The following is a 20,591-nucleotide window of genomic DNA, read 5'->3' as shown; positions in this document are numbered from 1 at the left end:
CCAAAATCAAAGTGGGGTGGGGGAACGTGACAATGGAAACAGGAGTCGCTCAAGATAATTAAAGGAATTAAGTTGAAGAATAGAGATTAGTCAACTGCATTTAACCTTGTACCATTTGAACAGTACCTGAATTGGGGAGTAGAGCTGTCTTCCTCAATGGTACCGATGAGAAAGCAATTGTATGGGGACTAACACAAGTATACATGCTTGCAGCGCAATCTCGCAAAGGCAAGCAGGAAGAAGCAGCCCAGTTGTGGATCTTGTGGTCACTGGCATTTGGGAATTGTCTATGACCGTCTTCCCTGTGGAAGCCCTTATCCCTTTGGAGAAAGTTCAACTAAACATCTTAGCAGATGGCAGGGTTGTCTGTCCTTCAGCTACGACCCTTGTGGTTAAATGGTGACAGTTAATCTTTCTCTCTCGTCCAGTTGTTTCTTCGATTTTGGTACCTGTAAGGACAAGGTTGGCGTAGGCAAAGTGGAAGAGAGGTGGTTCAGAGTTAATCCATCAAAAAGGAGTGGTTTGAGTGTTTTAGAGGAGACTGGAATTTTATTTAATTTTGAATGATTGTTCACTTTACTTTACTTTGAGATGGAAATGGCAGAAATATCTTACTTTATGTTTTTGCTGGAGTAATGATGTTTATTGTGCTACTGACCCCACAGTTCCGAAATCTGAAAAATTCACAAAACTGAAACATCTTGCCCAAAGGGATAAAGGATTGTGTAATGGACTTACTGATTTAGGACCAACAGTATTGGAGATTTAATACCAAAGTCTCCTCAGCGTAGTTGTTCAAAGCAGGGTCTCGGGAGGGCAAAAGAGCGATGCCAAATGTACTTTTCTCATTGTGCAAATAAGGCTGTCGAAGACTCCCTTTAGATTATGTTTGAAGAAAGTTTTATTTAAGAAACACTTCTCGTTATAAGTAATCTGAGTTTCATGATAATAATGTTATTAGAAATAGGATATGAAAATGTTAATGAAGACAGTGCGACAGCACTTTCTTTCATTCTGCCACATCTGTGTTTACCCTAAAAGGCGATGGTTAGGAAGAAGCAATTAGATATTTGGGCCCAGTAACCTTGGATGAACCCATTCCATTAAAGGACCTATACATAGGTCAACAAAGGAACATTGGATGTCTATTTCCCAAAACGAAGTATCATCTTTTAAGTAAAGGAAGTTACTATAATGTTTATAGACAATTCTCCAAGGAAATAACCCGAGATGGAGCTTGAAATTGCATTTGTGTCATCATTGAACAACCTTGAACAGGCAAGTAAACAAAAAAAAAGAACAAAACTACTTTTAAAGCGATGACAATCGCTGAAAACGAGGGTAAAAAAAAAAAACCAGTCCAAAATTATGAATTTACATCTTAAAAGGAAGAGTCACCTGGTGGTAGTTAACATTTAAATTTCATGTAATTTATGCTCACTCATCTTCTTTTATGATCACAACATTTTCAAAAAGAAGAGTTGACCCCAAACTCTGTTGTTTTTTACAAGGAGAAAAACAAAGCCAGGAAATAACAAAGAGAATTATAATAGGCCAAGGTCTTTAGTAGAAGAAAAGGGTATCCATAATCACACGTGTTACTACGTGAACGGAGATATGCCAGCGCTGTGAAGCGATTGGGGCCCTATAGTGTAAAAATTTAAATTCAAATTTTCTCTGTTGCCAACTGTGACCCTTGTAGCTCTGGCAACCTCCTGCTGAAGAACAGGAAAGAGATTTATGCAGATTTTCGATATATTGTTTGTCTTATATTAAAACTGTTGTTTAACTTGCATTTATAATCTGTAAGGAAAGTTCAATACAAAAAATTCATTTCCATAGAGGGGCCTCATGGATACACAGAACACATGGCCCAGTGGAGACACACATCTCCAATCTGTTTGCACACTGTATCTGCATTGGGCTCGGGTTACACTTGTGTTTAAGGATTTATTGCTCTTCTAGGGAAAGCATTTCAGAGCGCTAGTTCATATGGGTAAAAGGACTAATATTCTTTTGTTTTGTTTGGTTTTTATTAATTAAAAGCACTTTGTTCATATATGAAACAAACCTCGGTCTTAACATTAGGATAAATAACTTATCACCACCTGAAAACCGGTTAATTTCTGACATAGAACTTATTCCTAGGATTATTAATTTAAAGTCATCATGATTTCAGTATATTTAGTAAAGATTTTAGTAATTTTTATTGTATAAAGTATATATTTTCAGATATAAAATTTTATTAAAAATTTTTTATTGGTTTTATATATCATCATCTTCATTTCTTACGTCCATATTATCATTCATTTCTTCATAATTTATATATTTCATTTTCATTGTGGCATTGAATAATCCTGATGGGCTCCAGTGCTTGGTCCTCAAGACCTAAATTTCCTAATCAATCAATCAATCAATCAATTAAAAAAAATGCATATCCACTGGGCGCAATGTCCCCATTGATCTCGTAGCCTATTCACTATTTTGTATGCTTATCTCTAGGGTTTATCAATTTATTTTATGTCTAGATTCAATGAAAGTTGTGATAAGAGTATTCATTAAATTAGTACATCCCAGTAGAGGGTAGTGCTGTCAGTGCACCTCATGAGGTGCTCTGTAGGCATTACTGAAGGGTGTGTGCAGTATCCCTTTGGTCCCTAGCTGCAACCATGATTTAGCCTTTTACTTTTACCTCCATTCTTGCTTCCTTTCTTCAGTCTTGTTATCCAACTTCTCTATGTATTTATTTCTGTGTACTTCATCTCCTTTATTTGGTGTCCAGTGGCTCCAACTTCTTTTCATTGTTGTAAGTGCTGATTGGCCAAAAGTGATAAAATGCTACGGTTGACAGCCTAAAAATTTGTTAAGTTAAAAGACAAAATTATGAAGTAAATGATTGAGTAATGGACTTCTTATATGTTATACATTGTAGTCTCAACAATAGAGGCTAATGATGTGATTTGTCTTGATTACATATAACGTTTGGATTTTAGGGCATTTTGCTAAGGAAAATGTTTTAGATTGTGAGTTTCTTTTAAATGCAATCCATAAAATATCTCCTTTTACCTTTTATTTCCATAGGTAAATGATCATATTACCAAACTGAGAGAGAGATTTGGTAAATTCAAGTATGCTCCTCATCAGCGTCCAGTTCAACCCACTTGACCAGGATCAGATTAAGATTATGCTGCCAAAATTATAAAGGACCAGTTCCTTTGAGGGTTCGGCTCAGCCAGAGCACTCTCCAGACTTTCTGGTCAGTCAGGTATGCCTCATGTTTTCTGATATACTCATGACACATAGTTTTTACTTTTAAAACTTGTTAATCATACAATAGCCATACTTCATGGGAATTGCTTTAGTCTCCCCAACTTGAAAGATCTTGCAAGGGGGCAACCCCATTGCTTATATGTGCCCATCTCATACCCCACTGGTTGTGCTGCTTGACTTCCTGGGATAATCACTTTTTCTCATTATACTGTGATGTGCCAGTGATTATTTTACATTCACATATATTTGGCTATTCATTTACCTCACCCTGATGGGTTATGCAGATTAACATCTTTTTGCATTGTGGTTGGTGGCAACATTATATTGTTGTATTGCTATGAATATTCAATATTTATGTTTTTCAGTTTTTAAGTATAAACCCATCAGTATTTGATGTTTGGTTGATTTGCTTAATGTTTGCTGTAGGTTAGCATGGATGCTGTGTAAATTGCGATTTGTTTGTTTGGTAAATATTTTGCTGTTTTCATCTATGCACATTAATGGTTAGCTTCAAATCTCCATTTCTGCTGCAGCTGTTCATCACTGCATATTGCTTGCCAAATATTAAGAGATTTTGTAGTATTTTGTGATAAATGTAATATCTGTTGTGCTGTTGTACAGGGATTTATTTTACATTAATCATATTCCAGTGTACTTGTGTGGGCAATTATAGTAAGTCCTTTAGCACATATATGTTGTCCTTGGACTAGAGCTTGCATTTGCAGTGCCCATCCTATAGGGGTCAACATTTTTCCTCAGTAGACATGTGTAAGATGTGTAGGCTGAAAGTTGGTCTGTGATCCCTTTACAGCCGGTGGCAAAGGTATGATTATTGTTCATCTGCTTCTGCAGCCTTCCCATTCTCATGTTGTTACACCACAACTACAATTATTAAGTTTTGAGTGCTAAACTTTTGAGAAATTTGTTTTTAGTCTTCTCACTGACGACACTTGTCCCCATGGATCTCTCCTCCAGATGATCTTCCTTTCACCCTTGGATGAGGACACCAGGTCTCCTCATCACCTTCTCTTTTTATCTCCATGTTTACTTCTCTCACTCTTATCTCTTCCCTTTCAAGATTTCTCTCCACTTGTTCAGTTTTTCAGTTTAATGGATTCTTTCATGAATGAGTTGATCATTGTCAGGCAGTTTTCTACTTCAAAAACACTGCATATGTGTGTGTGCCTACCACTGTTCACAAACAACTGTTGAGTGGTAGCCAATTCTCCCTTCTGTGAACTCGCCAATAGGCACAGCTCCTGCCCTTGCTCCCACTTACTTGTGTGCCACCATCCCTCTCCTCTGTGATCTTGCCAATAGGCAGAACTCCTGATTGTATTTGCATACTTGATTTGTCCTATTTACTCGGTAATCCCTTGGCATCCTATTATTCCTGCATATCTGTCAGCTCCTTTGTACTCATTGGCTCATGTGTATGTTATGGATGATGTGTTCTCAACTGCTTCAGGGTATTTGCAAAATTCACTGCAAAATGGCCAGCCTAAGAATACTCTTGGACCCCATGAGAGATCTCCAGCAATTTCTTGCATATGAGCTGTCAGTCATCCAGTCAGAGGTATGACTTGTATAGCTGTCTCCAACCCATTCTAGTAAGCAAGGCTTCTCATGCCTGGCTGGCATGTGTCTCCTACTCCACCGTGTTATTGTTTACCTCCCACCGACGCCGCCGCCATCTTGTCTATGACGTCACAACACAAATACACCAACAGACACCTAGAATCAACCATATGCTGTCCATATATAAGACACCCACCATATTTCAACAATGCATAAAATACCATTAACAATTATACACCATATAATCACACTTATCTCTTTCTCCCTCCCCTCTGACTGTTTCCTAACCTAGTCCCCTCTTAATTTCCTTTATCCTCCAACTCTTTCCCTCTATATAATTTCTAATACATTCCCCTGAAACTCCTGCTTTAGTAAATACATCAGCCACTTGCTCCTTTCCTTTTATCCATCTCACCTCCTTCATTTCCCCCGATTCTATGGTTTCCCATATTGCTGCAATATCTATTTTTAATCTCTTGCTACTTAAACCAGTGCTCGATTTGATGACGGTCATTAGTGTTTTACTATCAGTGTTATCCAAAGCTTCTAAATTTCTCCCTCCTACTACCTCGTCCCACAAATGCTTAAAATATATCAATCCTTCTATAGCTTCCCCAACACTCAGGGCTTTGGCCTCAATGGTGGATTTTGCCCCGCTCCTGGATTTCCTAGACTTCCACCATATGGGACTATCTTCTTCCCATCTGTCAAGGAAATATAACCCAGTTGAGTATAGCCATCTTCTATGATTCCAAATGAAGCGTCTGCATAGGCTTCCCAATAAATCTTCTCTTCTTCCATCTCACTTAATGTAACTTCGCCCATCATGCTCTTAGTTTTTCTCACAATTTTAATAAGCTTCTTCATATCCTGAGTTGTTCCTTCTTTAAATGCTTTACTTAATTCGCTAACATCATATGATATTTCTGGCATGGTATGTAGTGATACCCAATTCAGCTTCCCTACCACTGATCTTTACTCAGTTAACTCCTTTTGTTCTAGCACTCTATTACCCGTATATCTTCTAGCCTCTGGTTCTTTTATAGAATTTATATACTGCCACTGATTAAGGGAAAATCTATTCTCCTTCTGCTCTATTACTATTCCTATATACTTGAACCTTTTACTCTCTTGTTCTCCTACTTGCAGTTTCCCTTTCAATTTCCCAATCATTTCCTTTAAGAATCCTTCAGTTCCTCGTAGCAAAAGTCATCTACGTGTGTACACAAAATGCCATTCAATTTATTGTCCTTTTTCCAAAAGAATGTTTTAGGCTCCAGTCTACTTCTCTCACCTTTTAGCTCCTTCACCACTTTACAATACATGCTTTTGCTGCGTCCTTGAGCCCATATACGGTTTTATTCAACTCCCATAATCCCCTCCAACCATCTTCCCCAGGTGGCTTTAAATACACTTCTCTTTGTATCTCCTCACCTTGTAAATATGCAGTTTTGACATCCAATGTATATCAATTACAATTTTTCACCTTTATTATGGTCAGACAATTTAAAAATTTCAGCATTGCATGTGGGAGCGTCCTTTTCCCACTCTGCCATCTCTTCAAATCCTTTAGCTACCAATCTTGCTTTACATATCCTTTCCCCCCCTTTTATCTTTTCAGTTACTATCCATCTTGTAGATATAGCTTTTTGTCCAACATCATTTACCTCCTCATATACCTGGTTATCTCTCCAACTTTGAAGTTCTTTTTCTTTAGCTTCCATTATGCTTCTATTTTCAAATCCCAGCAATACCACCTCTTATCTTCAATTTTTTCTACCTGACTATAATCCCACAAGTTAACCCACCCTTTGTCCCCTGACTGTGAGTCTTGTACAGTAAGTTCCAAAACTGAAGCGACAAATTTCAGAGAATTTCGTTCGAAATTCACTAACTGGCAACTACAACTCGTAGCTGAAAAATATTCTTTTTTCTACAGTGAAAGCTCTATCAAGCAAAATAAAGCTAACATATGATGCACAAATATAAAATCTATGATATTTATAACAATCATAAGAAAAAATTACGGTACGGTAATAGTAATTATTTTAAAGGATAGCAATTACTCCAAACTATAGAAACGAAACAATTTGAAATTCTCGTTCAATACAGGATTACCAACATTACCAATGTATATTTCGAGCAATGTGGAAACAAATATTTAATATTATAGTGTATTATCAATTATTTTAGCGAAGATGCATAAAACCATGCAAGTATCAATAGAATGTGAAGGGAAAATCTCCGCGACATTAAACATAATCAACCATGAATGCACCTAGATTCAATAGAGAAGTTGGGTGTGGTTGATAGTTCTGATTCTAGCTTCTAGGACCGAGCATAAAACACCATCTTCGAGAAAGGCTCTAACTGCTGCGGCTACCTTCAGGTGACTAGGCCTAGTTCCGGGCATTGCAAGGCTTACAATGCAGGGCCACTGTCTGTTATTTAAGCAAAGAGAGAACCTTCAGGACCGATACCAGGACCAGTCTTGCATAGCCTGGGAAACAGACTCGCTATACAAAAAATAAGAAAGAACGGTTCGCAAGCAACCAGAACACCGTAAATATCACCACCTGGTTAAGTAGGGAGAGACAGACAGACTTCAACCACCCCTCCCCCCCCCCCCCCCCCTCTACCTCTACCCACAATACTAACTCCTTTTTCACTTCAACCTTTTACCTCAAATCTTCGAATCATATCCCAACCGTGAAATTTAAGACTGAATTTGCGTAGGTGGGCGTATCATAAAAGAGTGATATCACCCAAATTCATATTTCCACGGGCAACCAGTAATCAGTTCGATCCAATCAAGCATTATTGTATAACAGAAATTTATGAGTTTTTTGGGTGTATATATATATATATATATATATATATATATATATATATATATATATATATATATATATATATATATATATATATATATAATATATAAAGAAGCACCCGAGCATGAACAATAGGCCTAGCGCTCGATTCTTAAAACAGACCTCTGGTTATTCCTGACTAGATATAAAGGTCCTGAGAGAGAGAGAGAGAGAGAGAGAGAGAGAGAGAGAAGAGAGAGAGAGAGAGAGAGAGAGCATAACCGGAGATACTCGAATTAAAATAATGCTCGCCAAAGCATATTCACACTCCGGATCGTATGGACAAGAATAGTCTCACTTATGCACTGAAAAAAAAAAAAAAAAGGCGGAACCTGCGAAAATACTTGTTTGGTGCGACCCTGAACGCAATTCCACATGCAAAAATTTGCACAATTGAGAAATTTGATGAAATTATTAACTAACAAGCTGGAAAATATATTTCCTTGATTCTTGAAATAGGCCTAACCATATAACCAAGCGCATATAACCAAGTTATATGCGCTACTTGGATTTCGTTTTTTTTTATTTTTTTTTTTTTTACGCCAACTTGTCTTATTTATATTTCATTTAATCAGATGCTAAACTTCTCTGTGCGTCATCAAAAGAAATCATAATAACTTTCGATATAACGCTATAAAAGCAGAAAGATAATTTACAAATATTAGGCCAATGCTTATGCACTCAGTTCCTGCTGCCACTCTATGGTGAACACTTGATATCACACTTTGAGAGCGGCAGATGTTTCTTTGGGGAAATTCTTTTTCTTTTCTTTTTTCTTTTAATAAACAATTATTGAACTAACATTGATCATTCACTGGGGAAATACTTTCTGCTCTTATACAGTTAATTACTGATACGTGTTATCAGATAAATAGGATGACAATAATTGGAGAAAATATACTAACTGGCAACCCCACAAGTTTCTAAAGAAGTACGATCAATTCTGAGATTTGTCGCTTCACTTCTGGAACTTACTGTACATTGTACGAATCAGCCCATGCTTGGCTTGATCTTTTTCCTGCAAGACCTAATATAGTCCATTCTTCTACTTGTCCTGGTATCTCTTCCATTAACTCTCCTTCTGTGACCCACTTTCCCTGGTATCTTCCACTGTTTCCTCTACCACATCTCTTTCTGTAGCCTCTTCTGTGTCTGCATTCCTTCTCCCACCTACTATTATCTCCTCTCCTTCTTGCCAATCTACATTCCCTTCATTTGGGCCGTCTGATCTACCTTGCACACCATGGGATTTATCTATTCTAGCGGATATCTCTTCTGTATCTGGTGATCGTTGTTGAATCTTAGTCACATGTATCCTAGCTACTTCTCTCAAAGAATCCCCATGTGTGACCATTATTGTTTTCCCCGATACTCCCACTATCTGAGCAGGTCCTCTCCTTTCATTTCATCACTTTTTCCCTCTTATAGAATACCTCATCTCCTACGCCACTTGCGTTCTTTCAAATTTAATTTTGTTACTCTGATGGTTTTGTGTAATGACTATTATTATTGCTTTTATACATGACTCCTTTTTGATAAAACGACCTTCTTGGCCTGTGCATTGGCATTCAAGTTGCCGTCACTTGTCCATTACACCCTATTCCATCCCTTTTTCTCTGCTTGCAGGACTTGAACTTTCTTCTCTCATTAGGTTAGACAGTGAAGGGTTTTTTCCAAATGCTAATTGGTTGGGAGAGAAACCTCCATTATTCATTAAGCAGTATCTAGCATTCCTACCCATTTCAATGCTATGGACCATCTACTTCCTCCTCCTCCCATCATCTTTCTTACACTTCCCTTGATCATGCCTACAGTCTTTTCACATAATCCGGTTGCTCCATGGAGATTCCGATGCTGTGGCTAATACTTTAATATTCCATCTTTCTGCCATCCTCCTTACTTTTTCATTTTGAAATTCTCCCCCCATTGTCTGACAATATTTTGGAGGGCGCTCCAAATATAGCAAACCAGCACTCAAAAAGTGTCTTTATTATTATAGTTTCTGGTTTCTTATCTTTTATCCAACAGGCCTGACAATACCTCGTTGCCATATCCACTATTACCAAGAACTTTCTCTCTTTTATCTCTCCCACATCCATTGCTACAACTTCATTAAAAGCCTACTACTGGTTTGGCAAGATTTGTTTTGTATCTTTTATAAACCTCACAATTTTCAATCCGTTTCGTTAGTAACTTTCTTATTTCCTCTTTTTCTTTTTTGTTTAACCCATTACTCCATTGTGCTTCCTCTGTTAGCTTTCATATTTTATCTCCACTTCCGTTAACCAAACTGTAAATGTAATTTCTTCATTGTGTTCTTAATTTCCCTCAGATTCATTCCCTTCCAACCCTCCAGTAATAATTCTTCTACCTTCCTCCTCCTTATAGAAACAAAACCCCCGTCGATAACGGGGAACTGCCTGTATGTGGAGGTTTTACAAGAAAGCATCTTGAATCTCAAGATCAGGCCCTTTAGTATAATCTGGAGCACTTTGCAAGTCAGGGAACGGACATTTGGGATTTTTAAAAAACATATGCTAGATTGTACTTGCATTTACTTGTTAGGATCGATTTTCACGGTGGATTTTGTCGACTGACTTGGGAGGAATCAAGGTCAGTCTTCCTTTTCTGCTTCGTGATCTCATCCCTCAGGTTCGTGCACACCTGGCGGCAGGTTATCTGGGGGTACCCACCTTTATTCCTCATTTGCTTGGTGAGTGCTTGTCCTTGGAATTGTGTCTTCCAATGCTTATCCATTACTTATGGAGGCTGGGGTATGAGAAGTTGGTTCTTCCTCCTCCTCACTGCCATCTTGGCCATCTCCCACTGCCACCAATTCCTTGCAACTTTTTTTTTTTTTAACCTGACTCCAGCTGACATTAGAGAATTTTCCCTTTATGTTAAGACCAAAGGTTTGTTAGTTGAGAAAAACACAAATTGATTTAAAAATGTGTCATTTTATTATTACCCTACTGCTTGTCATGCAAGGGATAAGATGATTTGACCTAAGCTTACCTACTCTCTACGGTTCTTCTTTTTTGTCTTTCATACTGTTCAAACTATTTTATACTTAATGGAATCAGATGAATAAACTATGGTTTTACAATGAAACCTGTTTTTGTACAATCATGAATCTTAGACTTCTAGTTCCCTCCTCTTTTCCCCATACTTTTTGGCAGAAAGTTTGATATTGAAGAATACTACTTTTGTTCTTCCCACCCAAACCAGTGGGTCACAAGCTAAGCATGCATTGTGGTATTTTAGCCACAACGATTTTTCAAACTGGGTACCGCAAGCTGTTTACAATGCGTAAGGCTATCTTATTATTAATGGGTTTGTAGGAAAAAATTATATTTTTGTTGATTATAAAACATATTTTGCACAGGGGTATTGATTCTAAATCTAATATTTAGGTTTCTGTTTTTCAGATGATGAAACATCTTCAGTTGCATCAACTGATAGTGGTGCATCCACCAGAAGAAGAAAAAGGGAATCAGGAACATCATCAGCTACTCAGGAGACAGAAACGGAGGCGGAATTTCCAAGTCAGTCCTCGGTGCAAGATGATGACGAAAGAACCGACGATACTCCTTTTGTAAAATCAGAAGAAATTGAAGACCATAGTTACTCCAAACCTAAAGCTCAAGAAGGTAAAGCTGAAGTGAAGTTAGAAGTGAAAACGGAACATTTAGCCAAACCAGAGTGTCAAGATCTAAAGGAGGACTCTGATGATGAAATGGAGTGTGAAGGCTACCCTACAGGAAACTATGATGAGGAAGAAGATGCCTACAGTCTTATAAATGGTCGACCTTTGACTGTGGAGAAAGTCCCCCAAATATCCAAAAAGCCAAAACTGATAAGAACAAGACCATTGCTCAATGATGCAGAATCGAAATCTGAGAAGACTGAGGCAGAGTTGGAGGATGAGGCAGAGCTGGAGGAGAAAAAAGAAAATGAACAAATGAAAGAAGCTGAGTCCCCCAAAGAAATGAAAGAGGAGGAGGAGGAGGATGGTGATTGCGACGAAGCAGAGGAGGATGATGGGGATAATCATAATCATGATGATGATGATGATGATGATAATGATAATGATGAGGAGGAAGAAGTAACTATGCCTGCTGATGATGATGATGAGGATGAAGAGGAAGAAGAGGAAGATGAAGAGCTAGGCAGACTACAGTTGAGTACTACTGAAGGAGAAGATGCGCAAGATGAAGATGATAAAGAAGAAGAACAAGAAGGTCAAACAATGAAGGGAAATGAAAGTGAGAGTGAGGAGGAGAAGGAAGAGGAAAATATATTGAAGCTGGGATTAAAAGACAGCTTATTATCAAGTGAGACCAAACTAAAGAAAGATGAAGGTGAATTGGAGAAGGAAAAAGATATTAGTGAAAGTGATGTAGCCATTGCTTGTCATAAAGAGGACATTAGTAATAGTAGTACTAGTAGTCACTGTGATAAAACCTTACAAGGTGATGACAGATTTTTGTCAAACAAACCAAACAGGTCATGAACGGAAAGAGAGGGAAGCAGCCAAAGAGTGTGGATGGACCAGAAAAGGAAAAGAGCTCCAAAGACTCCAGAAGTGAAAGTGAAATGTGTGAAAAAGATACAAAGCAGGACATTAAGAGCAGTAGTGACAGGGACTTGCAAACTAGAACATTAGTGGAAAAAGTGACTGGATACCCACCCTGGAATAGTTATTAAAAGATAGTTGACACATCCAATAGCAAATCTTTAATAGAAGCTAGTGATAGACGTACTTTATCAAAGTTGGGAGACGATAGTTTTTCACACAAAGTAGAGAATAAGGGCAGTAATGAATTGGAGGTGAAAAGTAGTGATCAAGCAGAAATTAAAGATAAGAATACCGATAGTTTAAGTGAAAGTAGTAGTGTAAGTAATGAAAAAGATGGGGATGCCGAAAGGGAAAAGCTGCCGGAAACAGACAGTTTAAAGAATATCAACGAAACATCAGAGACCACCGATTGTGATGCCGGTCGTGCGAGCGATAAACCTCGCGATGCCGAGGCGTTGAGCGGCCAGGATGAAAGTGACGATGAAACCAGACTGCAGATGATAAGGCTGACAGTGATGATGGTGACTGTGATAAGGAAAGGGCGAACGTGTTAAAAAATGTCACTCAACCAGAAAGCAATAAGGATGAGAGTGTGAGTGGTAAAGGCAAATGTTTGGATGGTAGAGAAAGTGAAAAGGCAGTAGTAAGTGAAAGAGACAGTGGGAGTAATAGTAATGAAAATGAACTTGAGAGAATTAAAAGGGAATTTGCCAGTAAGATGGGCATATCCATTACTGTGAAAGATAGTGACAAAAAGAGTTCCGCACAATCTAAGCAAAGTGAAGAGAAAATGGAAGTTGATGAAGCTTTGTCTAGAAAAGATAATGAAGACAAAGAAAATGAGAGCATGGAAACTGAGAGCGAAAGTAAAGGGTAGTACTTTCCAAAAAGACAAAGGAAACGTGGTAAACAGCAGGAAGAGGAACCTTCCAGGAACACTCTCTATGACGCTGTTCAGTTAATGAAGAATATGGGAACTATAGCAATAACAAAATTAGAGAAGTCGTCCGAGCTTGAGTCACGACTGGAGAGTAGCATCGGCTTGTCTTTGGCCAGAGGCCAAACAAAATCAGATAGCAGTGATTCCAAAAAAGATGAAAGTGACCATTCTGTCAGGAATGAGGAGAGCGAGTCTCGTGTTACAAAGTCTTCTAGTAGTAATAAAAATATGGAACAGCAAATATCTGCATTAGGATGTAGTGTTAGTGTGACAAAGGCATTGGACAAAGATAGGGATAAAGAGAAAGAGAAAGAGAAGGAAAAGGATAGAGAGAAGGAAAAAGACAAGGAAAAGGAAAAAGTTAAAATGCCATCTGGTGTTGATACTACACGTCTGAGTCCTTCCATTTCTATTATAGCTGTAACTGGTGTCACTGAGCGGCATCGAGTTAAGACTACTATTGCTCCATCTGCTTCGCCTAATCCAAATCGTAATTCACCCACACCCTCTGGGCAAAATGCTCCTAGGAGTTCTCCATCAGTTAATGCTCAAAATCATCATGAAAACTCATCATCATCTGGTCAGCCAAATAATCCGCCAAGAGTTTCATCTGCTTCATCTAGCAACTCGCCTCATACTGGTAATGCAGGAGGAATTCCACCTCCTCCCCCACTGTCCCATCCTCAGTCATCCCCCTCTAATAGTGCTTCGTCTAGAGGTGTGTTCGTTCCACCATCTGCTAGTAATCAGGTTTTAGGAATAGCAAATAATCGTGCACCTATCATAACTAGTCCTGGGTTGAGAATGATGTCAGCACCTGGCCCAGGACCTGGCTTGATGTTCCCTAATCGGCTTCCAGGAATGCCTCCTACGAGACATTTACCTCCAGAAGCAGGGCCTCTTGCAACGCAGCTTCACAAACATTCACAGAAATTAGCTGAAGTCATGAGAGCCACTTTAGAGGATGTTCTTAATGGAGGTCTTTGTTAGGAAAACTGGTACTCCTGAAGCCCGGCTTGCTGCACTCCAGTTGGAATTAGAGCGTACCAGTTGGAGACATCAGCAAGAACTAGCAGAAGTGCGACACAATGCAGACGTCATGCTGGTAGAAATGAGGGCTAACCTTGAGGCTGAAAAGCAAAGAGCAGTGGAGGAAGTGAAGAGACAAATGGAACAGCAGCTTGTTGAAGTCAGGAGGCAGATGGAGCGTCAGATGGTCGAGAGGTTGGCTGAGGTCAAACGGCAGATGGAAGCAGAACGACAAAGAGCAGTGGAAGAGACTAAAAAGAAACAGTGGTGTGCAAATTGTGGGAAGGAAGCACTCTTCTTCTGTTGTTGGAACACTTCCTATTGTGACTACCCATGCCAGGTGAGTTATAAAACACTTAATTTAAAATCTTTTTTAGTTATAGCATATTTGGACGAATTTAGTTCTGACCATGGTGTAAATATGGCCCACAGAACTACTTAACACATGCTTCCAAACTCTTGTGTTGAGTGTAGCATAAAGATCTTTGTCGTGGAAAATATTTATGTTGAGTGTAGCAGAAAGATCTTTGGCATGGAAAATATTTGTTGACTAGCATAAAGATCTTTGGCATGGAAAATATTTTTAAGAAAACATTTTCAAGAAAGGCAATAAAAGGAAAACAAGCTCTGTACATTGTCCAAAATAAGCCAAGATTAAATATCTGTAGAATATTGGTACATCACTGCTTCCCATAAATTCATTTTTCGTGGTTTAATGTTGGTCATGATGTTATTTTGAAGAATGCTGTACTAGTCATTTTTTTTCTATGTACAGAAGTGGTAAAGCATCAAAAATAAATAGTCAAAATGATAAGTTATCTGTAGAGAACATCATTTGCTGTCATCAAAATCTCAAGGTTGTCATTTGCTTGAATTCAGGAAATATCAAATTCTCAAAGGAATAAATATATCAATGAAGAGGAGGATATAAAGACTTGCTAATTTTTGAGGGCTGTACAAAATAGATAATATAAATTACAAGAAGACTATGAATTTAAATTTAAACATGAAAATTGCACAATGATTACAAATTTAAAGTATCAAAACAAACGACTAAAAGGACAACTTGGAAAAACGCAAAACAAAATAGATTTTTTTTTTAAATTAAAGGTTAAGCAGAGCTGGACCAACCTATTCAGTGGCTATGTCAAGACTGGAGAGAAAAATAAAAAACTAAAGAGAGGTACAGTGTGCCAGCAAAGTTTTGGCTGTTCACCAAGGGGACGAGTCGTTTGATCATCGACGATTCTAAAATTGTCAATTCATGGCTGTTGGGTGCTTGCCCTAAAACTGAAAATCCATTTTCAATCGAAGTTTTACATATTCTAGAGTGATTTCTATTATTAGAAAACTCTGGGTTTGCAATTTTGCTGCCTGTCCTATAGCTTACTCCATGATGAGTGTCTTCAGAAGCCTCCTGGTGGATTCAATAAAAGTTCCTAAATTACATTTAGGACATGTATAGTTATACACACACCCTGAGGACATACCTATAAGGGCACAAATGAAATGGTCTTTGAACTTAAATAATGATCCAATGGTAATGGGATTAATGGGTATCAAGTGAACCTTAATAGCTCCAAACTTATTTTGGATATGTTATGAGAAGGTTTTTCTAAAAGTGTCATGAAATAAAAATGGAAACTTAGCATAAAAATTCAATTTAGGAACATTGTAAATTGTAGGTTTGAGGAAGAAGTACTTGTCTAGAAGCAGGCGATGTATCTTAAAGACCAGTTCAGACGGGAAGCAATTTTTTTAAATATTTGCATAAAAAGGCGATCTCATCTTGGAAAAGAAACCAATCAGAAGTTATCATTAGAGCCCTGTGGAGGAGAGTAAAAACAAAATTAATTTTAAAGTTGAAAGAACAAAAACTATAAAATTTGACCCTAAGCCCGCAAACGTTCTTTTCCAGAAAATCGTGGTGTTAAAAATATTATTTCGTCTTAAAACACCACGATTTTTAGGAAGAGAGTGTTTAGAGGCTTAGGGTCAAATTTTTATAATTTTTGGTCTTTTAACTAAAATTAATTCTGTTTTTACTATCCTCCACAGGGCTCTAACATTAACTTCTGATTGGTTTCTGTTCCAAGATGAGATCGTCTTTTTATGCAGTTATTTTAAAGAAAACCTCTTCCCGTCTGAACTGGTCTTTTAAGATACTTCGCCTGCTTCTAGACAAGTAATTCTCCCACAAACCTACAATTTACAATGTTCCTAAAAGGTGACCTGCTGATTTGTATCATCTTCAAAGGCTTGTAAGAAGACTAGGGAGCAACCGTCATTTAATCACTGGGATAGCCCTGAGGACTCCTTGTTGGATAAACAATCACTAGAAGACCATCCCCTGGCTCCAGACTTCCTGTAAGGGTGCTTCTTCTTCAGTCAAGAAGTCGTCTTGTAGGGAATGAAAACAGTCTCCAGAGCATGCAGTGTCGGAGTTTCCTTTGGAAGTTTATCTGCCTTTAGGAACAGAGAATCCAGTGGCGCTCATACATGAAGTGCCACAGGAACTTCAGATAGAAGACATGCCTTCTTTGGCGCCCGGGTGTACTTGTGGCCTCTTTGGTGCCAAAGTACTCGCTGGCTACCGCACAACAGCTGTCTCGGCGTATACAAGTGACTTCCAGTATTTGGGCTTGAGCAGTGTCTCCGATTTCCTGACGAAGAATAGGAAGTAGGTACTCTTACAGCCTATGCCTCATTGTTGAGGTTTCTGCTGGCAATATTTCCAAATTTTTTCATGCCAACAGCACCTGTGGAACCCCATACGTCAGGTCACTCGAGACTATCTAAATTGGTACTCTTCTTCGGCTAAGAAGGCCTTATAAAGGGTTGAAGGATGGCTTGCAGAGAAGAGTGAACAAGGTAAAGCTACCTTCAGCCTCCGTCCTACCAGTATTTCCATGTCGAAGTACTGCTTTTGTCAAGGAAGCTTCTGCCTCCTCCTAGGGGGACTTCTCGGGGCTTATACAGTGAACCCCCCATATTCGCAGACTCTGGATTCACGGACTCACGTATTTGCGGATTTCTCTCTGGAACACATACGCCCATTGTTTGCGGGAAAATCACGTATTTGCAGTATTTTCCTATGAGAAATACCCACAAATTCCAGTTTTTTTTGTCAGTTTCATCATAAAATGCACTTTTTGTGAGAAAACTATTAAAAAATCCAGGTATAAACAATTTTAGTTGGTTTTTCTTCAGTTTTACCTAACAAAATAGGCAGTTGTTCATAATCGAAACAAACCTTTGGTCTTAACATTAGAATAATTCTAGCATCAAGCTGGAAACTGGAAGAATTAATAAAAAAACTTGTGTTCCAGGGACTATTGGCATCTGTACCAGGCCACGAGGTATTTTTGTTCCCATAATGTCCCAGGCGTCCCGTGACCTATCAGTTACTCTCCTACTGCCTTTAAGATAGGACGTGATTACTTTCTATCTGTTTAAAGTCGGTTTAGTTTGCCCATTTCATTCGTATTTTCTTTTTTCTTTCTCTGGGTAATCTCAGTGTGGGTGTGATCTGCTAGGTGTGTATATGTTGTGAGATATGGAGAATTTAGCTTCACCAAGGGAACTTTCTTCGGGATCTCGCAAGAAACAAAGGAAATGCCCTGGAGTGAGTAGATTTCCTTGTTCAAGATTTTTAACATCTGTGTCTACGGATCCTCATCCAACGTGTAGTAGGTGCAGAGAAAACGTATGTACTATTACTAATCCTTGTTCAGTTTGACATGGTTGGTCGGTGGAACAATGGATGAAGTTTTATGGGAAAGGCCAGTACAAAAGAAAGGAGACACCACCATCTTTGGATGACCAAGCGTCTTCAGCTTCTTTTGTATTGGTGATACATCAGACTGCTCCGTATATTTCGCCATCTGGTTTTGATGTTTCCCATACCCCTTCTATTTCTTCTTAACAATTTGTTATCGGAAACTCCAGGAGGGGTTTTGGGTTATTTTATGCATAATTACACTCCGTCATTCCCGACAGGGAGAGGGGGAGCATCGCCATCTTTGTCCCAGAATTTAGCCCCTGATGCGCAGAGGATGGAAGGAATGTGGTTGGGGTTAGGCCTATCAGGCGTACCAACCTTGGAGGGGTTGCTATTACACTATGTGGTGTCACGCTTCCTCCCAGGCCTGCTGACTATGAATGTTCCACATCCCCCTGGCCTGCAATTTATGGGAGCAAGTGCTACAGCAGTGACAACAACATCGATGTTTCCGGCGATGCAGAACTTGGGAAACAATTTTGCAGCACACACAGGGATACCAGCAGTAGCCCCTCAGTCTCTCCCTTCAGCGTGGTGACATCACAACCGACATCACACATGGGCATGGCTGCCGCCATGGTGTCACAGCCTACTGCTTCTCTCGCTCCCTTGTTGCCACCGGAGACGAATACGCTTTCAGACTCATCACTACACACAGTCATGAAGAAATTACAAGCTTTAGAGGACAAAATAGATAAGAAAGACAAGAAGAAAAGATGTGAATCGTCTTCTTCTTCTAGTTCAACGTATCCGCAAAACTTGATGACGTCACTGCATGTACCGGTCAAGCGTTGGAGGATAAGGGACTTTAGCTGGTCCTCGTACCAAGAGGAGAAGATTAAATTCTTCTTCATCTTCAAGCCAGGACTGTCACATCCCTGTCAGCAACAAAGTGAAGAAGGCAGTGGCTAGTAAAGTTAACGATAATGACCGCCGTCATTTACATGTGTCTGAACAGACGAAAGCGTAGACGGCCACTGGAATGGCAGCCACAGCAGAGATGCCAACAGTGAGGACAAAGTGGTTAGTAGAGACCCCACTGCCACTGGGGAAATCAACAATGAATGGGCATCATTCGATGAAGAACAGAGAACGTATACCAGTTTCTCTTGCAAAACCTTTTAAAATAAGAAGGATGGATGAAAAAGCTCCCATTAAAAGGTCAAATAATAAAGAGTTGGTAACCTCTCCTGATACACCGATGGAAGGCGCTGTTCGCCTCGATGATAGATCAAGGTCAGCTTCCGCAGCAGCTGTCAGAGATGATAGTCCAATGACCTTGGATAATATTAATGGAGATAAAGTCCAATGACCTTGGATAATATTAATGGAGATAGAGAGGAGATTAGTAGTTAGGTTTCGCGAGAACCATCATCTTGGAGGAATAGACATAGTTCTCGCTGTAGATCCGCGTGCATAGAAGCAGTTAGGCGGTCACATTCTCCTAATGGCTATTCAAGATCGAGCTAACGTCGGCCGTCAGAGATCAAAGATGCTGCGGTTGTAGGGTCAGATGGCCATGACGCACCCGAACGTTTGGCAGAGGATAGGGGTGAACTAACTTCTCCTGTAGCCGAACAGAATATGTTGGAATTGGAGGAAGGGGAAAACCAGGAGTTTCTGGCTTTGTATGCGGAAGTGGTTGACTTGATTCGCCAATTCAATAGTCTTTCAAGGAGGCTGGAGACGTCTGCCAGTATACTTCCTCTGGGAATCGACATGCTATTAGAACTGAGAAAGGATACGAAGGTGTCGTATAAATTACCTTGCTCAAGTCGTGCGGAGTCTGTTTTACAGCATGTCAATGCACGGATTGCTGGAAGGGATGATTCATTAAGATCAAATAGGGATGATTCATTAAGATCAAATAGATCATTTAAGTTCATTCCCCCACCATTACTAAGACATAGGAAATATTATGTGGAAGGAAATATGCGACACCTAAGGTTCCATTACTATCAAGACAAATCAACCCAGATGTAGTAAGGTTAAAACCTGGATTAACCTTGGATCAAGTTAAGATGGAATGCCTGTCGATGACTTGTCAAGAGGCTGCTACATTGGAAGCAACAACTTCTATCTTTAAGACTGCTTCTTGGTTAGACCTTTGGTCAACAGCAGTAGCAAAAATTACTCGAAGGAGTAGTCTCCCATGTGGCATCAGCTTCTCCATGGGATCAGCTTCTCCAAGGAACTTAGTATCCCCAGAACTACTTGCCACTGTTTTGCTGGCTGTGCTTGTTTTCCTAGAAAGGCATTCACCACTTGTTTGCATTTCTCTACCCTCTGGTCTGCTAGGAACACTGGCTATTACTGTGTCTATAATCATACCCAGATACACCAGCCTCTGACTGGGATCCAAACTTGACTTCTGATTTATCACAATGCCTAGGCTGTGATAAAACTGCAGAAGGGTGTCCCTGTCTCGAGGTAATTTTTCTCTGGACTTTTCTATCACCAGCCAGCCGTCTAGGTATCTTATTAGCCTGATCCCCTCAGCATGCGCCCATGTCAACACGAGAGTGAATACCCTTGTAAAAACTT

At 39.3% G+C, this 20,591-nt stretch overlaps 2 protein-coding genes across 2 annotated transcripts in view; both read left to right on the top strand.

Annotated features, from left to right (window-relative positions):
• Positions 1-1,230: 1,230 nt before the first annotated feature.
• Positions 1,231-12,231, top strand: LOC135222489 (glutamic acid-rich protein-like). The gene is made up of 4 exons (XM_064260571.1): positions 1,231-1,282; positions 2,994-3,023; positions 3,221-3,256; positions 11,147-12,231. Exons 1-4 carry the CDS (start codon positions 1,231-1,233, stop codon positions 12,229-12,231), a joined length of 1,203 nt encoding a protein of 400 aa, XP_064116641.1.
• Positions 12,228-20,591, top strand: part of LOC135222488 (MYND-type zinc finger-containing chromatin reader ZMYND8-like) — a 46,398-nt gene continuing 38,034 nt past the window's right edge. Inside the window, 5 exon segments of the mRNA XM_064260570.1 lie at positions 12,228-12,392; positions 12,492-12,720; positions 12,870-13,107; positions 13,189-14,221; positions 14,223-14,606. Coding sequence (XP_064116640.1) covers positions 12,228-12,392; positions 12,492-12,720; positions 12,870-13,107; positions 13,189-14,221; positions 14,223-14,606 — 2,049 coding nt within the window.

The sequence above is a fragment of the Macrobrachium nipponense genome, chromosome 3, assembly GCF_015104395.2.
Source record: "Macrobrachium nipponense isolate FS-2020 chromosome 3, ASM1510439v2, whole genome shotgun sequence".
NCBI classification, from domain to species: Eukaryota; Metazoa; Arthropoda; class Malacostraca; order Decapoda; family Palaemonidae; genus Macrobrachium; species Macrobrachium nipponense.
Note: the sequence above shows the minus strand (reverse complement) of the source record. Positions and strands in the feature narration are given on the sequence as shown.